The following is a 15485-nucleotide window of genomic DNA, read 5'->3' as shown; positions in this document are numbered from 1 at the left end:
CCCATCACTCAACCCACCTATTAAGTTTAGGCAGAGCCTTCATATGTCAAAAGAATAAAAAATACATGTGGGGAAGAATACAATAGAATAAGCTAAGTAAAGCAAACTGAATTTGGGAGGCTGAGGCGAGAGGATTGCCTGAGCCCAGGGGTTTGAGACCAGTCTGTGCAACTTGATGAGATCTCATCTCTACAATAAATCAAAAAACTAACTGGGCGTGGTAACACACGCCTGTAGTTCCAGTGACGTGGAAGGCTTAGGTAGAAAGATCGCCTGACCCCAGTAGGTCGTGGCTACAGTGGCCATAAGCATACCGCTGCACTCCAGCCTGGCCAACAGAGTGAAACTCCAACTCAAAAAAAAAAAAGAAAGAAAGTAAGTAAGCCACAGTCTAGTATTCCTATTTGTTGACACCAAATAAAGGTAGGACTATTTGGAATTCTGAAATGAGCTAGCCTCACCCTGTAACTTGATATCACTAAAATGAGTATTTACTGGGCTGGAAAAGAGAGGAACAGAAGAAACTAATGTTTGTTGCATGCCTATATGTAACAAGTACTTTAACACATTATTTCACTAATCCTCATAATGATTCTGCCAAGTAGGTAGAGTTCTGATTTACCAGTGAAGAAACTAGAGTTAAGTAACATACAGTAAGTGCTCAATAAATATCTTTTGAATAGATGGTTGGTAATATACCTAGTATGGAAGAGCCAGAATTCAAACTTATATCCATCTTATTACAAAACCCACACTATTCCATCACAAAATACTGTATTGCCTTCTGTGTGAGACTATGCAGAATCATTTTCAAATGGCTAAGAAAGACCATTGCTAATGAAGGTATGGCTAATAAATCTGGCAACCTATGATTATTTTTCCCTTCATATCAGAACTATTTCAATTTCAAAATTTCTCATTCTTGGTTAAAAAAAATGAAAAAAGACAGAAAACACAAAAAGGATCTTCAAGGGTTTTTAAAATCACTTAACATATACAGTACATGAAAATAACATGAATCTATAAGAAAACATTATATATGAGACATTTTATTAGTTAATATATCTCATCCATTTTTTTGTTGAATTCTACCAACTTCTTTAAAATGCATTCTATGAAAACATCATCCAAAATGTGTTACTTTAATTTTATGAATTTTAGGTGTTATGTCTTTTTTCCTTTTTTGCCCCATAGTTACACCAAAACAAATTATTTAAAAATGCTAAAGTAAGTAAAATGTGGCATGCTTTCTTAGATGCTTTGTATCCTGTATCAAAATAATTTACAACTACAAAAGTTGAAAATAACTTTATTGGTTTTCCTACATATTAATCCACATAAATGTGTTTGTGATGAATATTTTATTAGCTAACAGAGCACTTCTTTGAAAAAAAATTCTACCAACTTCTTTAAAATGTTTCCTATGAAAACGTCACCCAAAATGTGTTATTTTAATTTTTGTGAATCTTAGATGTTATGTCTCCTTTTTTTCTTTGTCTCTTTCCTTCTTTAAACTTATACCAAAATAAATTATTTGAAAATGCTAAAATAAATAAAATGTGGCATGCTTTCCTAGCTGTTTTGTATCCTGCAATACAATGTTTTACAACTATAAAATTTGAAAAATAATTTTATTGGTTTTTCTGTATTCAATTGCTTACCTACTGTAAGTGAATTAATCTATGGAATTAAGTAATTTTGTTATCTCATGTGTAGACATCCAAGAAAAAAAGAGGATTATTAAAGCGCCAAGATGACTAATTTAAAGTAGAGGCACATTAAAACGCTATAAAGCTAGCATATTTATTATTTATCAAGCAGAGAGAAAGTGTTTATCTTTACATTTGGCAACAATAACTTCAAGATAACTATTTATCACTTTTAAAAGCATTATTGTTGGGTCATTTTTATTGGAGAAGAGGATTTACAAGACATGAACTTCCTCATCCAAAAAACAAAAATAAATGAGGACTTAAAAATATATTATTACAAAAGCTGGTGGCCAGAAATAAAGATATGTCCAATATGCTCCAGGGCCATCAAGATGAAAAGGCTATTGGTTCATTTGAGATCTAGGATCCAAAAATCTCATTTAATAAATTTAACTGGATCTTCTTTTCTGATTATATTTAACCCCCAAATTTAGTTGTACATTATAGCAATTTTTCTTTTATCTAGATGATACAAGAAAAACCACTAAATTCTAAAGACATGTTAATAACCTCTTGAGCTTAGATTGAGGACTAGTCAGTGGAAAATATTTATCTGGCTGGGTAAATACATTTCAAGAGATTCAGATTCAAAACATTACAAAACAAGGTGTTTAAAAAAATACTTTAACCTAAAATGATTAAAAAATTATTAAAAACTATCAAAGATCTTTCCCAAGTGCTAGGCAAAAGAAAAAAAACCACCTTGTAGAGCCATGGTTATAATTTCCTCACAGAGGTAAAGAGACTCTGACCAGTGTCAGCATCTTAAGGATGTGTCATTTCACAGTCTGCATTTTTCTACTCTCAGTGGTTTAAAGAGTTTGAGCTGGACACCCTGGTACTGGGGAAAAAAACTCTAAGGCAATTCACCTAGCTGGATAAAAAAAGGGCTTACATACCTTTGATTTATTAAAATTGTTTTTCTTTTATATATGTTTTTCCTTAAAACGCTAAGATGAATGTTTGTTTATTCAATATGATTTAATAATTTATATGATAGGCTTAATAAGGTTGACATTCATTGAAAAAATGAAGTAATTTACCTTTAGTAAATTAGAAAAGTTTAAATCATTTTAATCTTATTTTAAGCATCCCTTATTAAAGCTTGTGTTTTTTATTAATAGGCATAAGCCAAAAAGTGATTATTTTTGGCACACTTCATCTTACTACAGTGAAATGGATAGTCTCATTCTCAGTTCACCTTCAATACTCTGTACATACTATTGTAAAACACTGTGGTGAAGTAAGGCCTCGCATCCTTGAGCAAGACACTACATAAGGGAGGGTTAGGTGCATTGGAAGGGTCTTCCACATCCCAGATTTCAAGCATACTGCAACCAGGCCTAAAAAAAATAAACATACACATATGCCCATATTAAAATATATTCATATCTGGAGGAAATAGATAAAGTATCTCCTTGATTTTCAGAGAGGAATTTAACTTAATTAATTTAACAACTTAATTAATTTAAAGCATCATTTAAAAAAAATAAGCTCAACATTTAGAAATTTTTAAAAAAAAGAAATGACATTAAGTATATTGCATTTTCATGTTCCACTTAACCAAACAATGAGACATGTTCTAACAATAAATGTTCAATATACATTTATAAATATATATTTTTAAATACTTTCAAACTGAAATACAAATATATTTTCCATGTGCCTTCACCATCCAAACATAATACCCATTTGTAGTAGAATAACACAGCAAAAAGCTAATCAAATTCCTGATGGAGTTCATATTTTTGAGCATAAATTGCCTTGGATCACAGCATGGAAACATATAGTCCAAAGCAGGGAAAGGAGGTTCTTATGCCAATTTGTTTTCCTCAACCCTCTCCCATTTCGGGTGTTTCTACCAAGTGTGCTAAATGAGATATCATTTCTCATGAGAGAGTCACCCTGCATGGGAATCATTAAAGGGAAGTAGTCCAGAAAAATTGGATTCTAATTTTTTAACATCTATATTGAAGCACAAGTTATTTACAATAAAATTCAGCCATTATATGTGCAAAGTTTGATGAGAATGGGCAGACATGTATCGATGTGTAAGCACTATCACAATCCTAATATAGAAAATTGCCTTCACCCCAAGTTCTCTTGTGCCCTTTTGCAATCAGTCCCCTCCCCTAAACATGACCTCAAGCAACAACTGAGCTTTCTGCACTAGAGTTTTGCCTTTTGTAGAACTTCATATAAACACATTATGTAGTCTTTTCATTTTTGGCTTCTTTACTTTAGCATGTTTTTGATATACATACTTGAGATGATGTAATTCCTACAATTTCTGCACTATGGTTCAGTAGTTCCTTGTTATCACTAAAGAGTATTGTATGGCGATAACACAATTTATCCATTTGCAAGTTAGTAAATATTTGAGATGTCTTGAGATTTTCATAATAATGAACAATGCTGCTATAAAATTCATGGACAAGGCCTTGTGCATACACGTTATTAAATGCACCATTTTCCATTCCCACATGCAATGTATAAGAGTTTAAATTGTTCTACACCCTCACAAACACTTGGTATTGTCAGTGTTTACAGTTCAGTCATTCTAGTATGGTTGTGGGTAATTCAAAATACCTTCTTTGGTGGAGTATCTGTTCAAATATTTTGCCAAATTTGGTGGTGTTTCTTATTATTGAAATGTGGGAATTCTTTATATATTCTGGATAAAAGCTCTTGTCAGGTATTTTAACAGATCTATTAAAGCATAACTGCTCAATGATTATTCAATAAACTGCACATATTATGTTCACTTTGATACATTTTAATGTATGTATACAACTGTGAACCCACAACTACGATAAAATCATGAATAACCATCTTTCCCAAAAGTTTACTTATGCCTTTTTGTAATCCTACTGTCTTGTTTCAGCTAACTCCCCCTCCCAGGCAACCATGTGTCTGCTTTTTGTCACTATATATTCATTGCATTTTCTAGAATTATTGCATGCTTTCTTTTTTTTTTCGGGCTTCTTTTTCTTAGTAGAATTATTTTGAGATTTGTCTATATTCTGTGTATCAGTAGTCCCTTCTTTCTGACTGGTGAGTAGTATTACATTGTATATTCCAATAGTGTGTTTATCCATTCAGCTGGTGAGAAACATTCAGGCTGTATCCAGTTGGGGCTGTTACAAAAAAGCAAGCTGCTATGGACATTTGAGTACAATTATTGGAATGGATGTATGCTTTCTTTTATCATGTAAATACATATACTAAGTGTATGCTTAATTCTTTATAAAATTGCTAAACTGTCTTGCAAAGTGGTTGTACAATATTACATTTGCACAAGTGCATGAGAGTTATAGGCTGTCCAGAGTGTCAGCAACACTTGGTATAATCAGTTGTTTTTCAATTTTACACATTTTATTAGGTTATCTCACAGTTTTGATTTGCATTTCTTATGCAAATGATTAGTAATGTCAAGCATCTTTTCATGTAATTATTTGCCATATGTATATTTTCTTTTTTGAAGTATCTATGTAAATATTTTGTCCACTTCTAATTGGGTGGTTTTCTTGAGTTCTGAAAGTTCTTTATACATGCAGATAAAGTCCTTTATCAGACTTAGTCTTTGGGAATTTTTTTCTGCTAGACTGTGGTTTATCTTTTTTTTTTTTTTGAGTTGGAGTCTCACTCAGTCGCCCAGACTGGAGTGCAGTGGCCGCTCCCCAGCCACCGCAGCCTCGACCTGCTAGGCTCCGGCGATCCTTCCGCCTCAGCCTTCCAAGTAGCCGGAATTACAGGCACGCGCTACCACGCCCGGCTAATTTTTTGATTTATTGTAGAGATGAGGTCTCGCTGCCTAGGCGGGTCTCGAACCCGCCGGCTCAGGCAATCCACTCACCTCAGCCTCCCAAAGGCGCGGGATTACAGGCTGAGCCACTGAGCCCGGCTGGTTTATCTTTTAATTCTTCCAAACAGTGTCTACAAAGAGCAGAGGTTTATATATATATATATATATATATATATATATTATTTGAGTTGGAGTCTCACTCTGTCACCCAGGCTGGAGGGCAGTGGTATGCTCCTGGCCACCACAGCCTCGACCTGCTGGACTCCAGCGATCCTTCCGCCTCAGCCTTCCAAGTAGCCAGAACAACAGGCATGCGCTACCACGCTAGGCTAATTTTTGATTTATTGTAGAGATGAGGTCTCGCCAAGTTGCCTGGATGGATCTCGAACCCGTGGGCTCAGGCAATCCTCTCGCCTCGGCCTCCCAAAGTGCTGGGATTACAGGCTGAGCTGCAGAGCCCGGCCAGGTATATAATTTTAATGAAGTCCTGTTTACCAATGTGTTTTCTTATGGATCGTGTTTATGGCATTTTATCTAAGAAATATTTGCCTAATCCAAGGTACCAATGATTTTCTTCTATGTTTTCTTCTAGAAATTTGATAGTCTTAGATTCTTAGATGAGCAAGTTACCTTCTACTCCTAGTTTGCTGTGGGCTTCTGATCAGTTAGGGATATTGAATTATGCCAAATACTTTTTTTCTAATTTACTGAGGTGATCATGTGGCCTTTTTTAGTTTGTTACCGTGATGAATTCCCTTGATTGACTTTCAAATATTGAGACAATTTTGTGTTCCTGGGATAAACTTCACTTGCATATTATGCATTGTTTTTATTTAAGGTATTGCTGCCAGACGTGGTGGCTCAGTACTTTGGGAGGCCGAGGTGAGAGGATTGCCTGATCCCACAGGTTCGAGACTAACCTGGGCAACTTGGTGAGACCTCATTTCTACAATAAATCAAAAAATTAGCCAGGTGTGGTGGCGCATGCCTGTAGTTCCAGCTACTTGGAAGGCTGAGGCAGAAGAATCGCCTGAGCCCAGCAGGTCGAGGCTGCGGTGGCCATGAGTGTGCCACTGCACTCTAGCCTGGGTGACAGAGTGAGACTGCAATGAAAAAAAAATAAAGTTTAAAAAAATTTTAAAAAAAGATATTGCTGGATTCATTTGCTATTTTATTTTTTTTGTAGAGACAGGGTCTCACTATGTTGCCCAGGCTGGTCTTGAACTCTTGGCTTCAAGCAATTTTCCCGCCTTGGCTTCCCAAAGCACTAGGATTATAGGTATGAGTCACTGCACCTGGCCTTGCTGTAATTTTATTTAGAACTTTTACATATGTTTTCATAAGAGATTTTGATCTGTGTTTTCCTTTTCTTGGAATGTTTGTCTGGTGTTGGTATCAGGATAATGCTGGTCTTGTAAAACCAGCTGGGAAGTAACTTCTTCTATTTAATTTTCTGGAATAGTTTGTAGAATTGGAAATATTTCCAGTGACAATATCTACCCTCAAGTTTTCTTTGTAAGAAATATTTTTACTACAAATTTAATTTTATTAACATATGTTTTCATTTTCACTTCGATCAAAATACTTTGAAGTTACCCTCATCCCTTTTTATTTATTTTTGAGCACGGATTATTTGGATGTGTATTACTTAGCTTCTAAACATTTGGGGAAATTTCTACATATATTTTTGTTGTTGATTTCTAATTTAATTTCATTGTAGTTAGAGAATATACCTTGAATCATTTTAAATGTATTGAGACTTATTTTATGTCCTAGAATATGGTCTTCTTTGGTAAATAGTGTGTGTGTCCTTAAACAGAATGTCTATTTTGCTGTTCTTGGGTGGTATGTTCTATAACTGTCAGTTAGGTCAGATTGGTTGACAGCATCATTCGAGTCTTCCATATTTTTGCTGAATTTCTTTTTATTTCTTCAACAAATTATTTAGAGAAGGCTACTAAAATGCCTAACTATATGTTGTTTGTCTATTTGTACCCACAGTTCTATCTGCTCAAATATTTTAGGCACTCCACTTTCTTTGACTGGTGGTAGCATCATGTGTCCTTTTTCCATCTGTTCACTTTTAACCTACATGTTTCTTTATAGTTAAGTGCCATATCATATAGCACAGGGTTAATACTCACTTAGTTTTAACCTACATGTTTCTTTATAGTTAAGTGCCATATCATATAGCACAGGGTTAATACTCACTTAGTTCTCACAACACACCACGCCTCTTCTAAAATGTAATAATTCACATGTAACTCCAACAACTGATCTCTCACTTCTTTCGCAGATTTTCGACTATATACAGAATAAACTATTTTTGTCCGGGCCCTTTAAATTTAAATAACAGGTTGAAAGAATTTAGAATAAATGATAATAGAATAGACTAAAGAAATCTCACTAGCAAACTGGAATCTCAATACTCACTGGATGGAACATTGAAACATATGATTCAAAATAGCATAAATTTGGAGGGACAGCAGTTTTTACATTTCTACTTATATTTTGAATGTACTAAAACTTACAGAAGTTTTGATTTTGTTAGTGCGTACACTAGATTTAGAGTTGTACTGGGTAGCAGAATAACAGCTTGGAATATAAAATTTGTTTTGTATAATTCACAAAATTATCATCGAATATATTCTGATAGAGACTGAATGTAGTGAAAACATATTTATCTCAATAGATATTTTCATCTAAAGAAGCTCTAAGAAACACATGAGAAGTGTATCAACATTTAGACAATGGGCATCTAGAGTATCAGAACAGGTAGAAAAATCACTTTAACAGAATCATACGAATATGAATGTTCACAAAAATATTACCAACAGAGGATTTGGACCTTAATGGTAGTTTTATGAAATCTTGAACAAATTATGATTTATGTATTAAATGTCACTTAGGGTTTTCAAGCATATGGGATGCCCAATCCCCACCATCACACATAAAACTTTAAATAATTTAAAATAATAGATCAGAGAATTCATTAAAAATTACCCTGACAATTACTAGAATGAAAAACATAATTTTTTAAAAAACAGCTATTTAAGGAAAACAGAACTTTTAGACCTCAATAGAAAATAGAGTTCTCATAATCAACTAGCAAAATAACTCTAAGTTTTTATAAAAGCATGTAATATAGCGAATTTTATAAACCTTTCCAACCTGTCAAAAAAAAGATAGTTATTGTCCACCGGTAAGATCTAGAAATGTTTTCTTAAATCAGAGAATGGCTTGTCATTTAGAGGAGGGGTTAGCAAACTGGCTATGAGTCAAATCCATTCTACTACTTAGGAGTTTTACTAACACACATGTCATATGTGACACATTTCTCACTTTTAGAAAAACTCCCCTTTGCTTTTTTCTGCTTTTAGAGGTTTATTAAACATGTTTCAGAGGCTATACATACAAATTGTCATTTCTGAATAGTTATAATTTTTTAACTTTCAGCATGAATATAGGGATGAGTGTGTGAGTGTGTGTGTGCGTGTGTGTGTGTATGTGTAAAACGTTTCCCTGATTCCCCTAAGAATCAACAGTAAATAGCAAGTGAGTCGGGTTGAAATATTCAATCAGTTGCCGACCTCAAGTCTGCATCCTCGTAATGTGGATGATTCACAATGGGATGAAGTGTAGACAGCTTAACACTTGCCATTATAGGCATAGCACCTGCAAAAACAGCATCTGAAAAAACAAGATCATATTCCTTAACAAAATACTTTAAAGAAAACCAAAAGTTAAACTTATCTATAATATGTGAACCCAAATTAAGATAGAAAGCAAACTGGATTTAAAAATTACATATACGTGATAGACTATTATGAAGTCATAAAAAAGGACAAAATTATGGACTTTGCAGCAACTTGGGTGGATCTAGAGTCTGTCATACTCTGTGATCTACCACAGAAACAAAGAACTGAAACCCACACATTCTCACTCAAAAGTGAGTCCTGAACATTAATCACAATACTACAAAAGAGGCATCAGCAGTAATGGGACACTGCTGGTGGGTGGGGCACAAAACATCACTAAGGGTACCTGATCCTAAGTTGGGGAAGTGAGGACCAGGGTGAGACCCAAACTTCACCTGTACATAGACCACTTATGTACCTAATTCTGACTTGTACCCCACATTTTAAAAATAAAATAAAGAGAGGACAAAAATAAAAAAGAAAGATAAAGCATATTTAACTTGTACCACTTATGTACCCAATCTTAACTTGTACCCCAGAACTTTAAAATAAAAAAACCCATATTTTCAAAAACAAAAAAGTATATTTAAATAACCACCAACTTCGTTCTTTTTATTCATTCAATATTTAATAGCTAACTTTTGTTCAAGTTATCTTGGTGTTAGAAACTATATTCCATAATTTTATGGGGATTAAATAACTTAATTTGCACAAGAACACCATGAGGTGGGTTCTCTGTTCTCGTTTTGTAGTTGAGGAAGTAGAGATACAGCTAAGTTTTGGCTTGCCCAAGATTGCACTGCAGGGAAGTTCCAGAACCCACTCTCTTAGCCTCTTCACTACAGCTTCCTGCCATGGAAGAACACTATGCTACTTCAGAGACACACAGGGTTAGAAAGAATGTAAACGTTCATATCTTGGTCCAATAGTATAAAATCTAGGAACTGAGAGACAGCTATAAAGGGCAAGTATCATGTACATCTTTTCAAGTAAGTTTTGAGGGTTGTGAATTTATAGTCTTATGGATATACCAGAGAAAGGTGTTTTTTTCCTTGGATCATCTTTAAATATTCATAATTACATTCTCCTAGTTGCCATTAGACTTTCCATCATATCACCTCATTACTTGTTGGTAGTACTTTTTGGGGTAAGGGTTTGTATACATTTGGTCATAACCAGAGATACACCAAAATCCACTACCTGGCTTCAGTTTTATCTCTTGGAAGACCAAAAGACCAAATGCTTACCTTCTGGTACTTTTGTATAATAAACGATTATATAATTATGAAAGTCATTAGCATTTTTAATCAGCACAATAAAAGCAGTAATAAAAACAAGATGTTATTCAGATCTACTGTAAAAAACTGAATGTTTACTTTCAAATATAAATAAGCACTCTAATTGTAACTTTTAATGAATATCTACTTATATACCTTAAATTTGAAAATATGTAAATCAGTGTGTTTATTATTGAAGGATTCAATAATTAATGAGGAAAAGCTGGTAGGCTAGAGAAGTAGTTCTCAACCATGAGGGATTTTGCTCCCCAGAGTACACTATCAACTTCTGGAGACATTTTTTGGCTGTCACACTGTGGGGTATGGGAATGGAAATGCTACTGGCATATGAGAGGCAGAGGCCAGGGATATCTGATACTGCACAGGACAGTCTTGATATAAACAGCACTAAGGTTGAGAAACCCTGAACAGAAGAACTCAAAACCAAGGGCCAGGGTCATACAGAAGAAATCAGACACTCCATCCAGAAAGAGCTGGAACCACTGAGAAGTTGTCATCTATGGCAGAGAGAGAGAGAGAGAGAGGGACAAACACCCCGACCTCTCCTTTTGGTCGTGAAGTAAATGAACACTACAGGGAAACAGAAAACATTTTCCTGTCAATATACTTAATCTACTACACAGATTTGACAGAACTTCACTATCACGTGGCTCGATGAGTGAACCACAGGCTGGATTTCAGCTACCATTTGTCCTCTCAACTGGTCACCGTCGTGCAGTGCCCAAAATATACAAACTTACATGGTGGACCTGGATGAGAGCACTAGTCCTACTATTACTATAAAACTTAATGCAGCTTTTAATAAACATTTGGTAAACATGCAAGAACTCATAATAAGAGGAACTAATAGGAGAATAAAACAGATGGAAAAGGAGGCAGCTAAAAGTGATATAGGGGTTTGGGGGAGTTAACTTAGAAGGATAAGTTGCCCAACATAGAGTCTCTCTGCCAGGAACCCAAGACAAATACTGGAACAAAGGCAGACATAATAAAAGATTAAAAGAGCAGATATCTTTAAAAGCTGGGGGAAAACAGCTATAACTGGGGTAGGGCAAGGGAGAGTAAAGAAGGAAGTGCCTGCCTTGAGCCCTTATAGGGAATAAATCAGTGGGGGGGTTGATGTAAAAATTCTAATTGAACTGGCTTGGCAGATTGATGTACCACTGTCAACCACACCTTTTGAAAGCCACAGACCAAATAAGCCATAGACTTATTCTCCAGAAAGGTATGTAAACTGACATATCTGCTTGAAGTAGTCCATATAAGGATAGGAGGAAAAGAAAGTAAGTTAAACAGAATGTTTGGCAGGATTTAAAAGTAGGATATGTACTCATCTGAGATAATTTAGTGAAGAAATTCAATAGTCAATATTTTAACTCTTCTGCACATGACTGGTTTTACAGATTTAGAGGACACAGTAAGCACGATTGAAGTACTAGAAAGGGTGCCTGTTAACTCCCCCCAATTAAAATTATCTTCTCCAGTGGCCTGACATATGGAGTGAAATTTCATTATTAAAGATTTATTTCTTTGATTTGTCACTGTTATGGTTAAAATATAATAATGTTCTCTGAGAGTTACAGCAGATCGCTTGTGAAAATTATTAATTTATTGGTGTTAATTAAAATGCTTTATGACAGTTATCTAAGATGGGTTTTAAACGGGGCACAAAATCACTTTTCAAGGAGTTTTGATTGCATGGTCATTGCAATTAGCATACTCAAAGTATGTGGGGGGTATGAATATGTGTATACATATAGGAAATAATAATTATATAACTACATAATATATACAAATGTGTGTGTAATATGTGTGGTATAAAACTAGCAACACATATGACTAAATAGCTACATACCTGGTCTTGTATTGTATTTTATCCACTGAATAAGTTCTTCCTGAGGTATATTATTAAATTCTCCGATTATGCTCCATTGACTATGGAGGTTTGTACAACCTTGTATTGACATCAATGCTAGAATGCCAAAGATAACATTCTCAAAACGAACTCTGCAAAAAAGCCAGCCAAAGAGCTGAAATGAAAGAAACAATTTATTTATAATTCTTATATGAAGAGTTCCATAGGTTCGATAGTAAGTTATTACTTTTCCTCTTAAACTAAGTTAAGTTACCTTTTGATATCAGCACACATATATACACAATTACTACTACTTGTTGTTTAAAAAACAACAAATAAGCCAGGTTCGGTGGCTCAGTGTGTAATCCCGTGCCTTGGGAGGCTGAGGTGAGTGGACTGCCTGAACCCGTGGATTCGAGACCCGCCTGGGCAACTTGGCGAGACCTCATCTCTACAATAAATCAAAAAAATTAGCTGGGCATGGTAGTGCACGCCTGTAGTTCCAGCTACTTGGAAGGCTGAGGCGGAAGATCGCCGGAACTCAGCAGGCGAGGCTGCGGTGACCGGGAGCGGACACTGCACTCCAGTCTGGGCGACAGAGTGCAGAGTAAGACTACAACTCAACAACAACAACAACAACAAGAAAAAACAAATATGTTGGAATTACAGAGCCTGAGTAAAAATGGATTTTTCTTTCCTCTCAAAAGAATTAAGGAAGGAATACCTGATCTTTCTACTATTAATTTACTACAGGGATTAAGATTAGCTAATCACAATTGTAAAACATCTTAGAATTAAATCCTTTAACATTTGTCTGCCTTTTATGAATATCTTGTATAGACTTGGAGACCCTATTAGCATGTATACATATATAATGATATACATATATCTCTACATACATACACACACACACATCTAAGGAAAACAGGCATTATGACACATGATATTTTAAGAGAATACACTCATAATCTATACTAAATAAGGTGTGACCAGAAGTATCTAAAATTCTAGCTAATATATCTATTTTGTATATTACACACAGTAACAGACTCCCAGAATTTCTTAGACATGCTCCGTGCCAAACAGGACTACACAGAAGCAGTCACTCTGTGTCTACTCTAGTCCTGAATGAGTATTTTCGGGTGGTTTTGGTTAGCCAGGAAACTCTTACACAGACCTGAACTTCAAAAGATTATGTTTGTGGACAGGATACTAGGAGAGAGAAAAGTGTGCCTCATCACTTGTCATAGAAATATCAGTTAAAATCTAGAAATAATTTTCAGTCACTTGAAATGGCTTTTCTTGCTTGTAGTGGATCATGAACATTTTAAATCATTTAAGTTAGTTAAGTTAAAAACAGTGGTTACTACTAACTGTAGCTGCTATAGTTAGTACAGTGTAGTTATACAAGAGTGAATTGCTTACCCGTTGGGAGCATATCAAGGAAGCCATAACACACATGTGTGGTGTCAAAAACATCTTCAACCTCATAATTAAAATGGCAAGGGCAGTGAATGCTAACAACTGCAATGTGTGAAAAACCAGCTATAAAAACACAAAATGAAACAAAATGACATTTTTGCTTTATATTAAAATTAGTAAATAGAAAACAAAATATATTAAAACTATATTATTCACCATGATAAGAATCTTCTAATTTCGTAATAAGTCTATTAACATTCATTCATTCAACAATTCACTGAATGCCTACTATATGCCAGGTACTATTCTGGGTGCTTTGGATACAACAGTAAGCAATTTCCTCCCTTGTGAGGCTTACATTTTAACACATTTAGCAAAGAAAGAGACATAAATAGACATAGCAAATAATAAAGTCAATTAAATCACCTGCCAGAAAGTGTTAAGTGCAACAGGCAAAAAATTGGAACAGAGGAAGGAGCCAGGGAATGCAGGAAGTACTGTGAGTAGATGGTAGAATTAACACGTGGGCCTCCTTGAAAAGGAGGCACGTGAGCAAGTACCTGCCAGAAGTGAGAGGTGATTCACAGGGACAAAAAATATGGGGTGCTTCGCAAATGTACATGTCATTCAGCTAATAAAAGAGATCACAGCAGAACATACACCAGATTATTTTGTTTTTATTTTTTTTTTGAGATGAAGTCTCACTCTGTCGCCCAGACTGGAGTGCAGTGGCTGCTCCCGGCCACCGCAGCCTCGACCTGCTGGGCTCTGGCGATCCTTCTGCCTCAGCCTTCCAAGTAGCTGGAACTATAGGCGTGCGCTACCATGCCCGGCTAATTTTTGATTTTATTGTAGAGATGAGGTCTCACCAAGTTGCCCAAGCGGGTCTCGAACCCGTGGGCTCAGACAACCCACTCACCTCAGCCTCCCAAAGGCATGGGATTACAGGCTGAGCTACCGAGCCCCGCTCACCAGATTATTTTAAAGTAGTGAAGTTACATAATATTTGTACTCATTAGCAGGATATCCCATTTTCATTAAGGTGGAGTTCCACCAAGCAAAAAATTCAAACAAAACTTTTCTAACAGATATATTAATAAAATATCATTTTCTCACTAGAAAAATGAACAATGAATATAAGCAAATAATTAATGCAACAAAAAGCAAGTGGCAACTAAATATTTATGTCCTAACTCACTAATATTCAAATTAAATGTTAAAAACAATGAGATATTTTCATCTATCAAACTGACAAATATTAACACAATATTGAGTGTTAGAGAGGATGTGATGAAGGAAACACTAAAATAATTCACTAATACATTTCTATAATTTAGAAATTCTTATCAAGGGCCTACAAAAGAGCCAAACTCTTTGACTTAAATTTCCATTTTAGGAATCTGTCTCAGGGAAAAATAAAAACACAAAGATGTTCTACAAAGATGATTACTAAAGTACATTTTTAACAGCAAAAGTAGGAAACAGCAATCTAAGTGACCATGACAGAGAAGTAAATAAATTACTGCATATTCACAGGTATATGGTCATTACATATTATAATATTCTTAATGGCATGGAAAAGCTTTCAGGGTATAAAACTCTACACATAAAGAATGATGTTAATTCTGCAAAAAAAATCTATGTGTGTACACACACACACACACACACACACACACACACACACACACACACACA

The 15485-nt window shown here is 35.1% G+C and overlaps 1 protein-coding gene across 1 annotated transcript in view; it reads right to left on the bottom strand.

Moving 5' to 3' along the window:
* Window positions 1-2612: 2612 nt before the first annotated feature.
* Window positions 2613-15485, bottom strand: part of LOC103267023 (probable C-mannosyltransferase DPY19L2) — a 54914-nt gene continuing 42041 nt past the window's right edge. Inside the window, exons 6-10 of the mRNA XM_021715826.1 lie at window positions 13794-13913; window positions 12369-12543; window positions 9108-9207; window positions 7729-7854; window positions 2613-3055 (exon numbers count right to left, since the gene is read on the bottom strand). Of these exons, the coding sequence (XP_021571501.1) occupies window positions 2905-3055; window positions 7729-7854; window positions 9108-9207; window positions 12369-12543; window positions 13794-13913 (672 nt within the window). The 3' untranslated portion in view covers window positions 2613-2904. The remainder of the gene's footprint in view (window positions 3056-7728; window positions 7855-9107; window positions 9208-12368; window positions 12544-13793; window positions 13914-15485) is intronic.

Source organism: Carlito syrichta, unplaced genomic scaffold, assembly GCF_000164805.1.
Source record: "Carlito syrichta isolate Samal-C Ts95f unplaced genomic scaffold, Tarsius_syrichta-2.0.1 Scaffold307782, whole genome shotgun sequence".
In the NCBI taxonomy this organism is placed as follows: domain Eukaryota; kingdom Metazoa; phylum Chordata; class Mammalia; order Primates; family Tarsiidae; genus Carlito; species Carlito syrichta.
The sequence above is the reverse complement of the archived record's forward strand: the minus strand, read 5'-3'. Positions and strand labels throughout refer to the sequence as shown.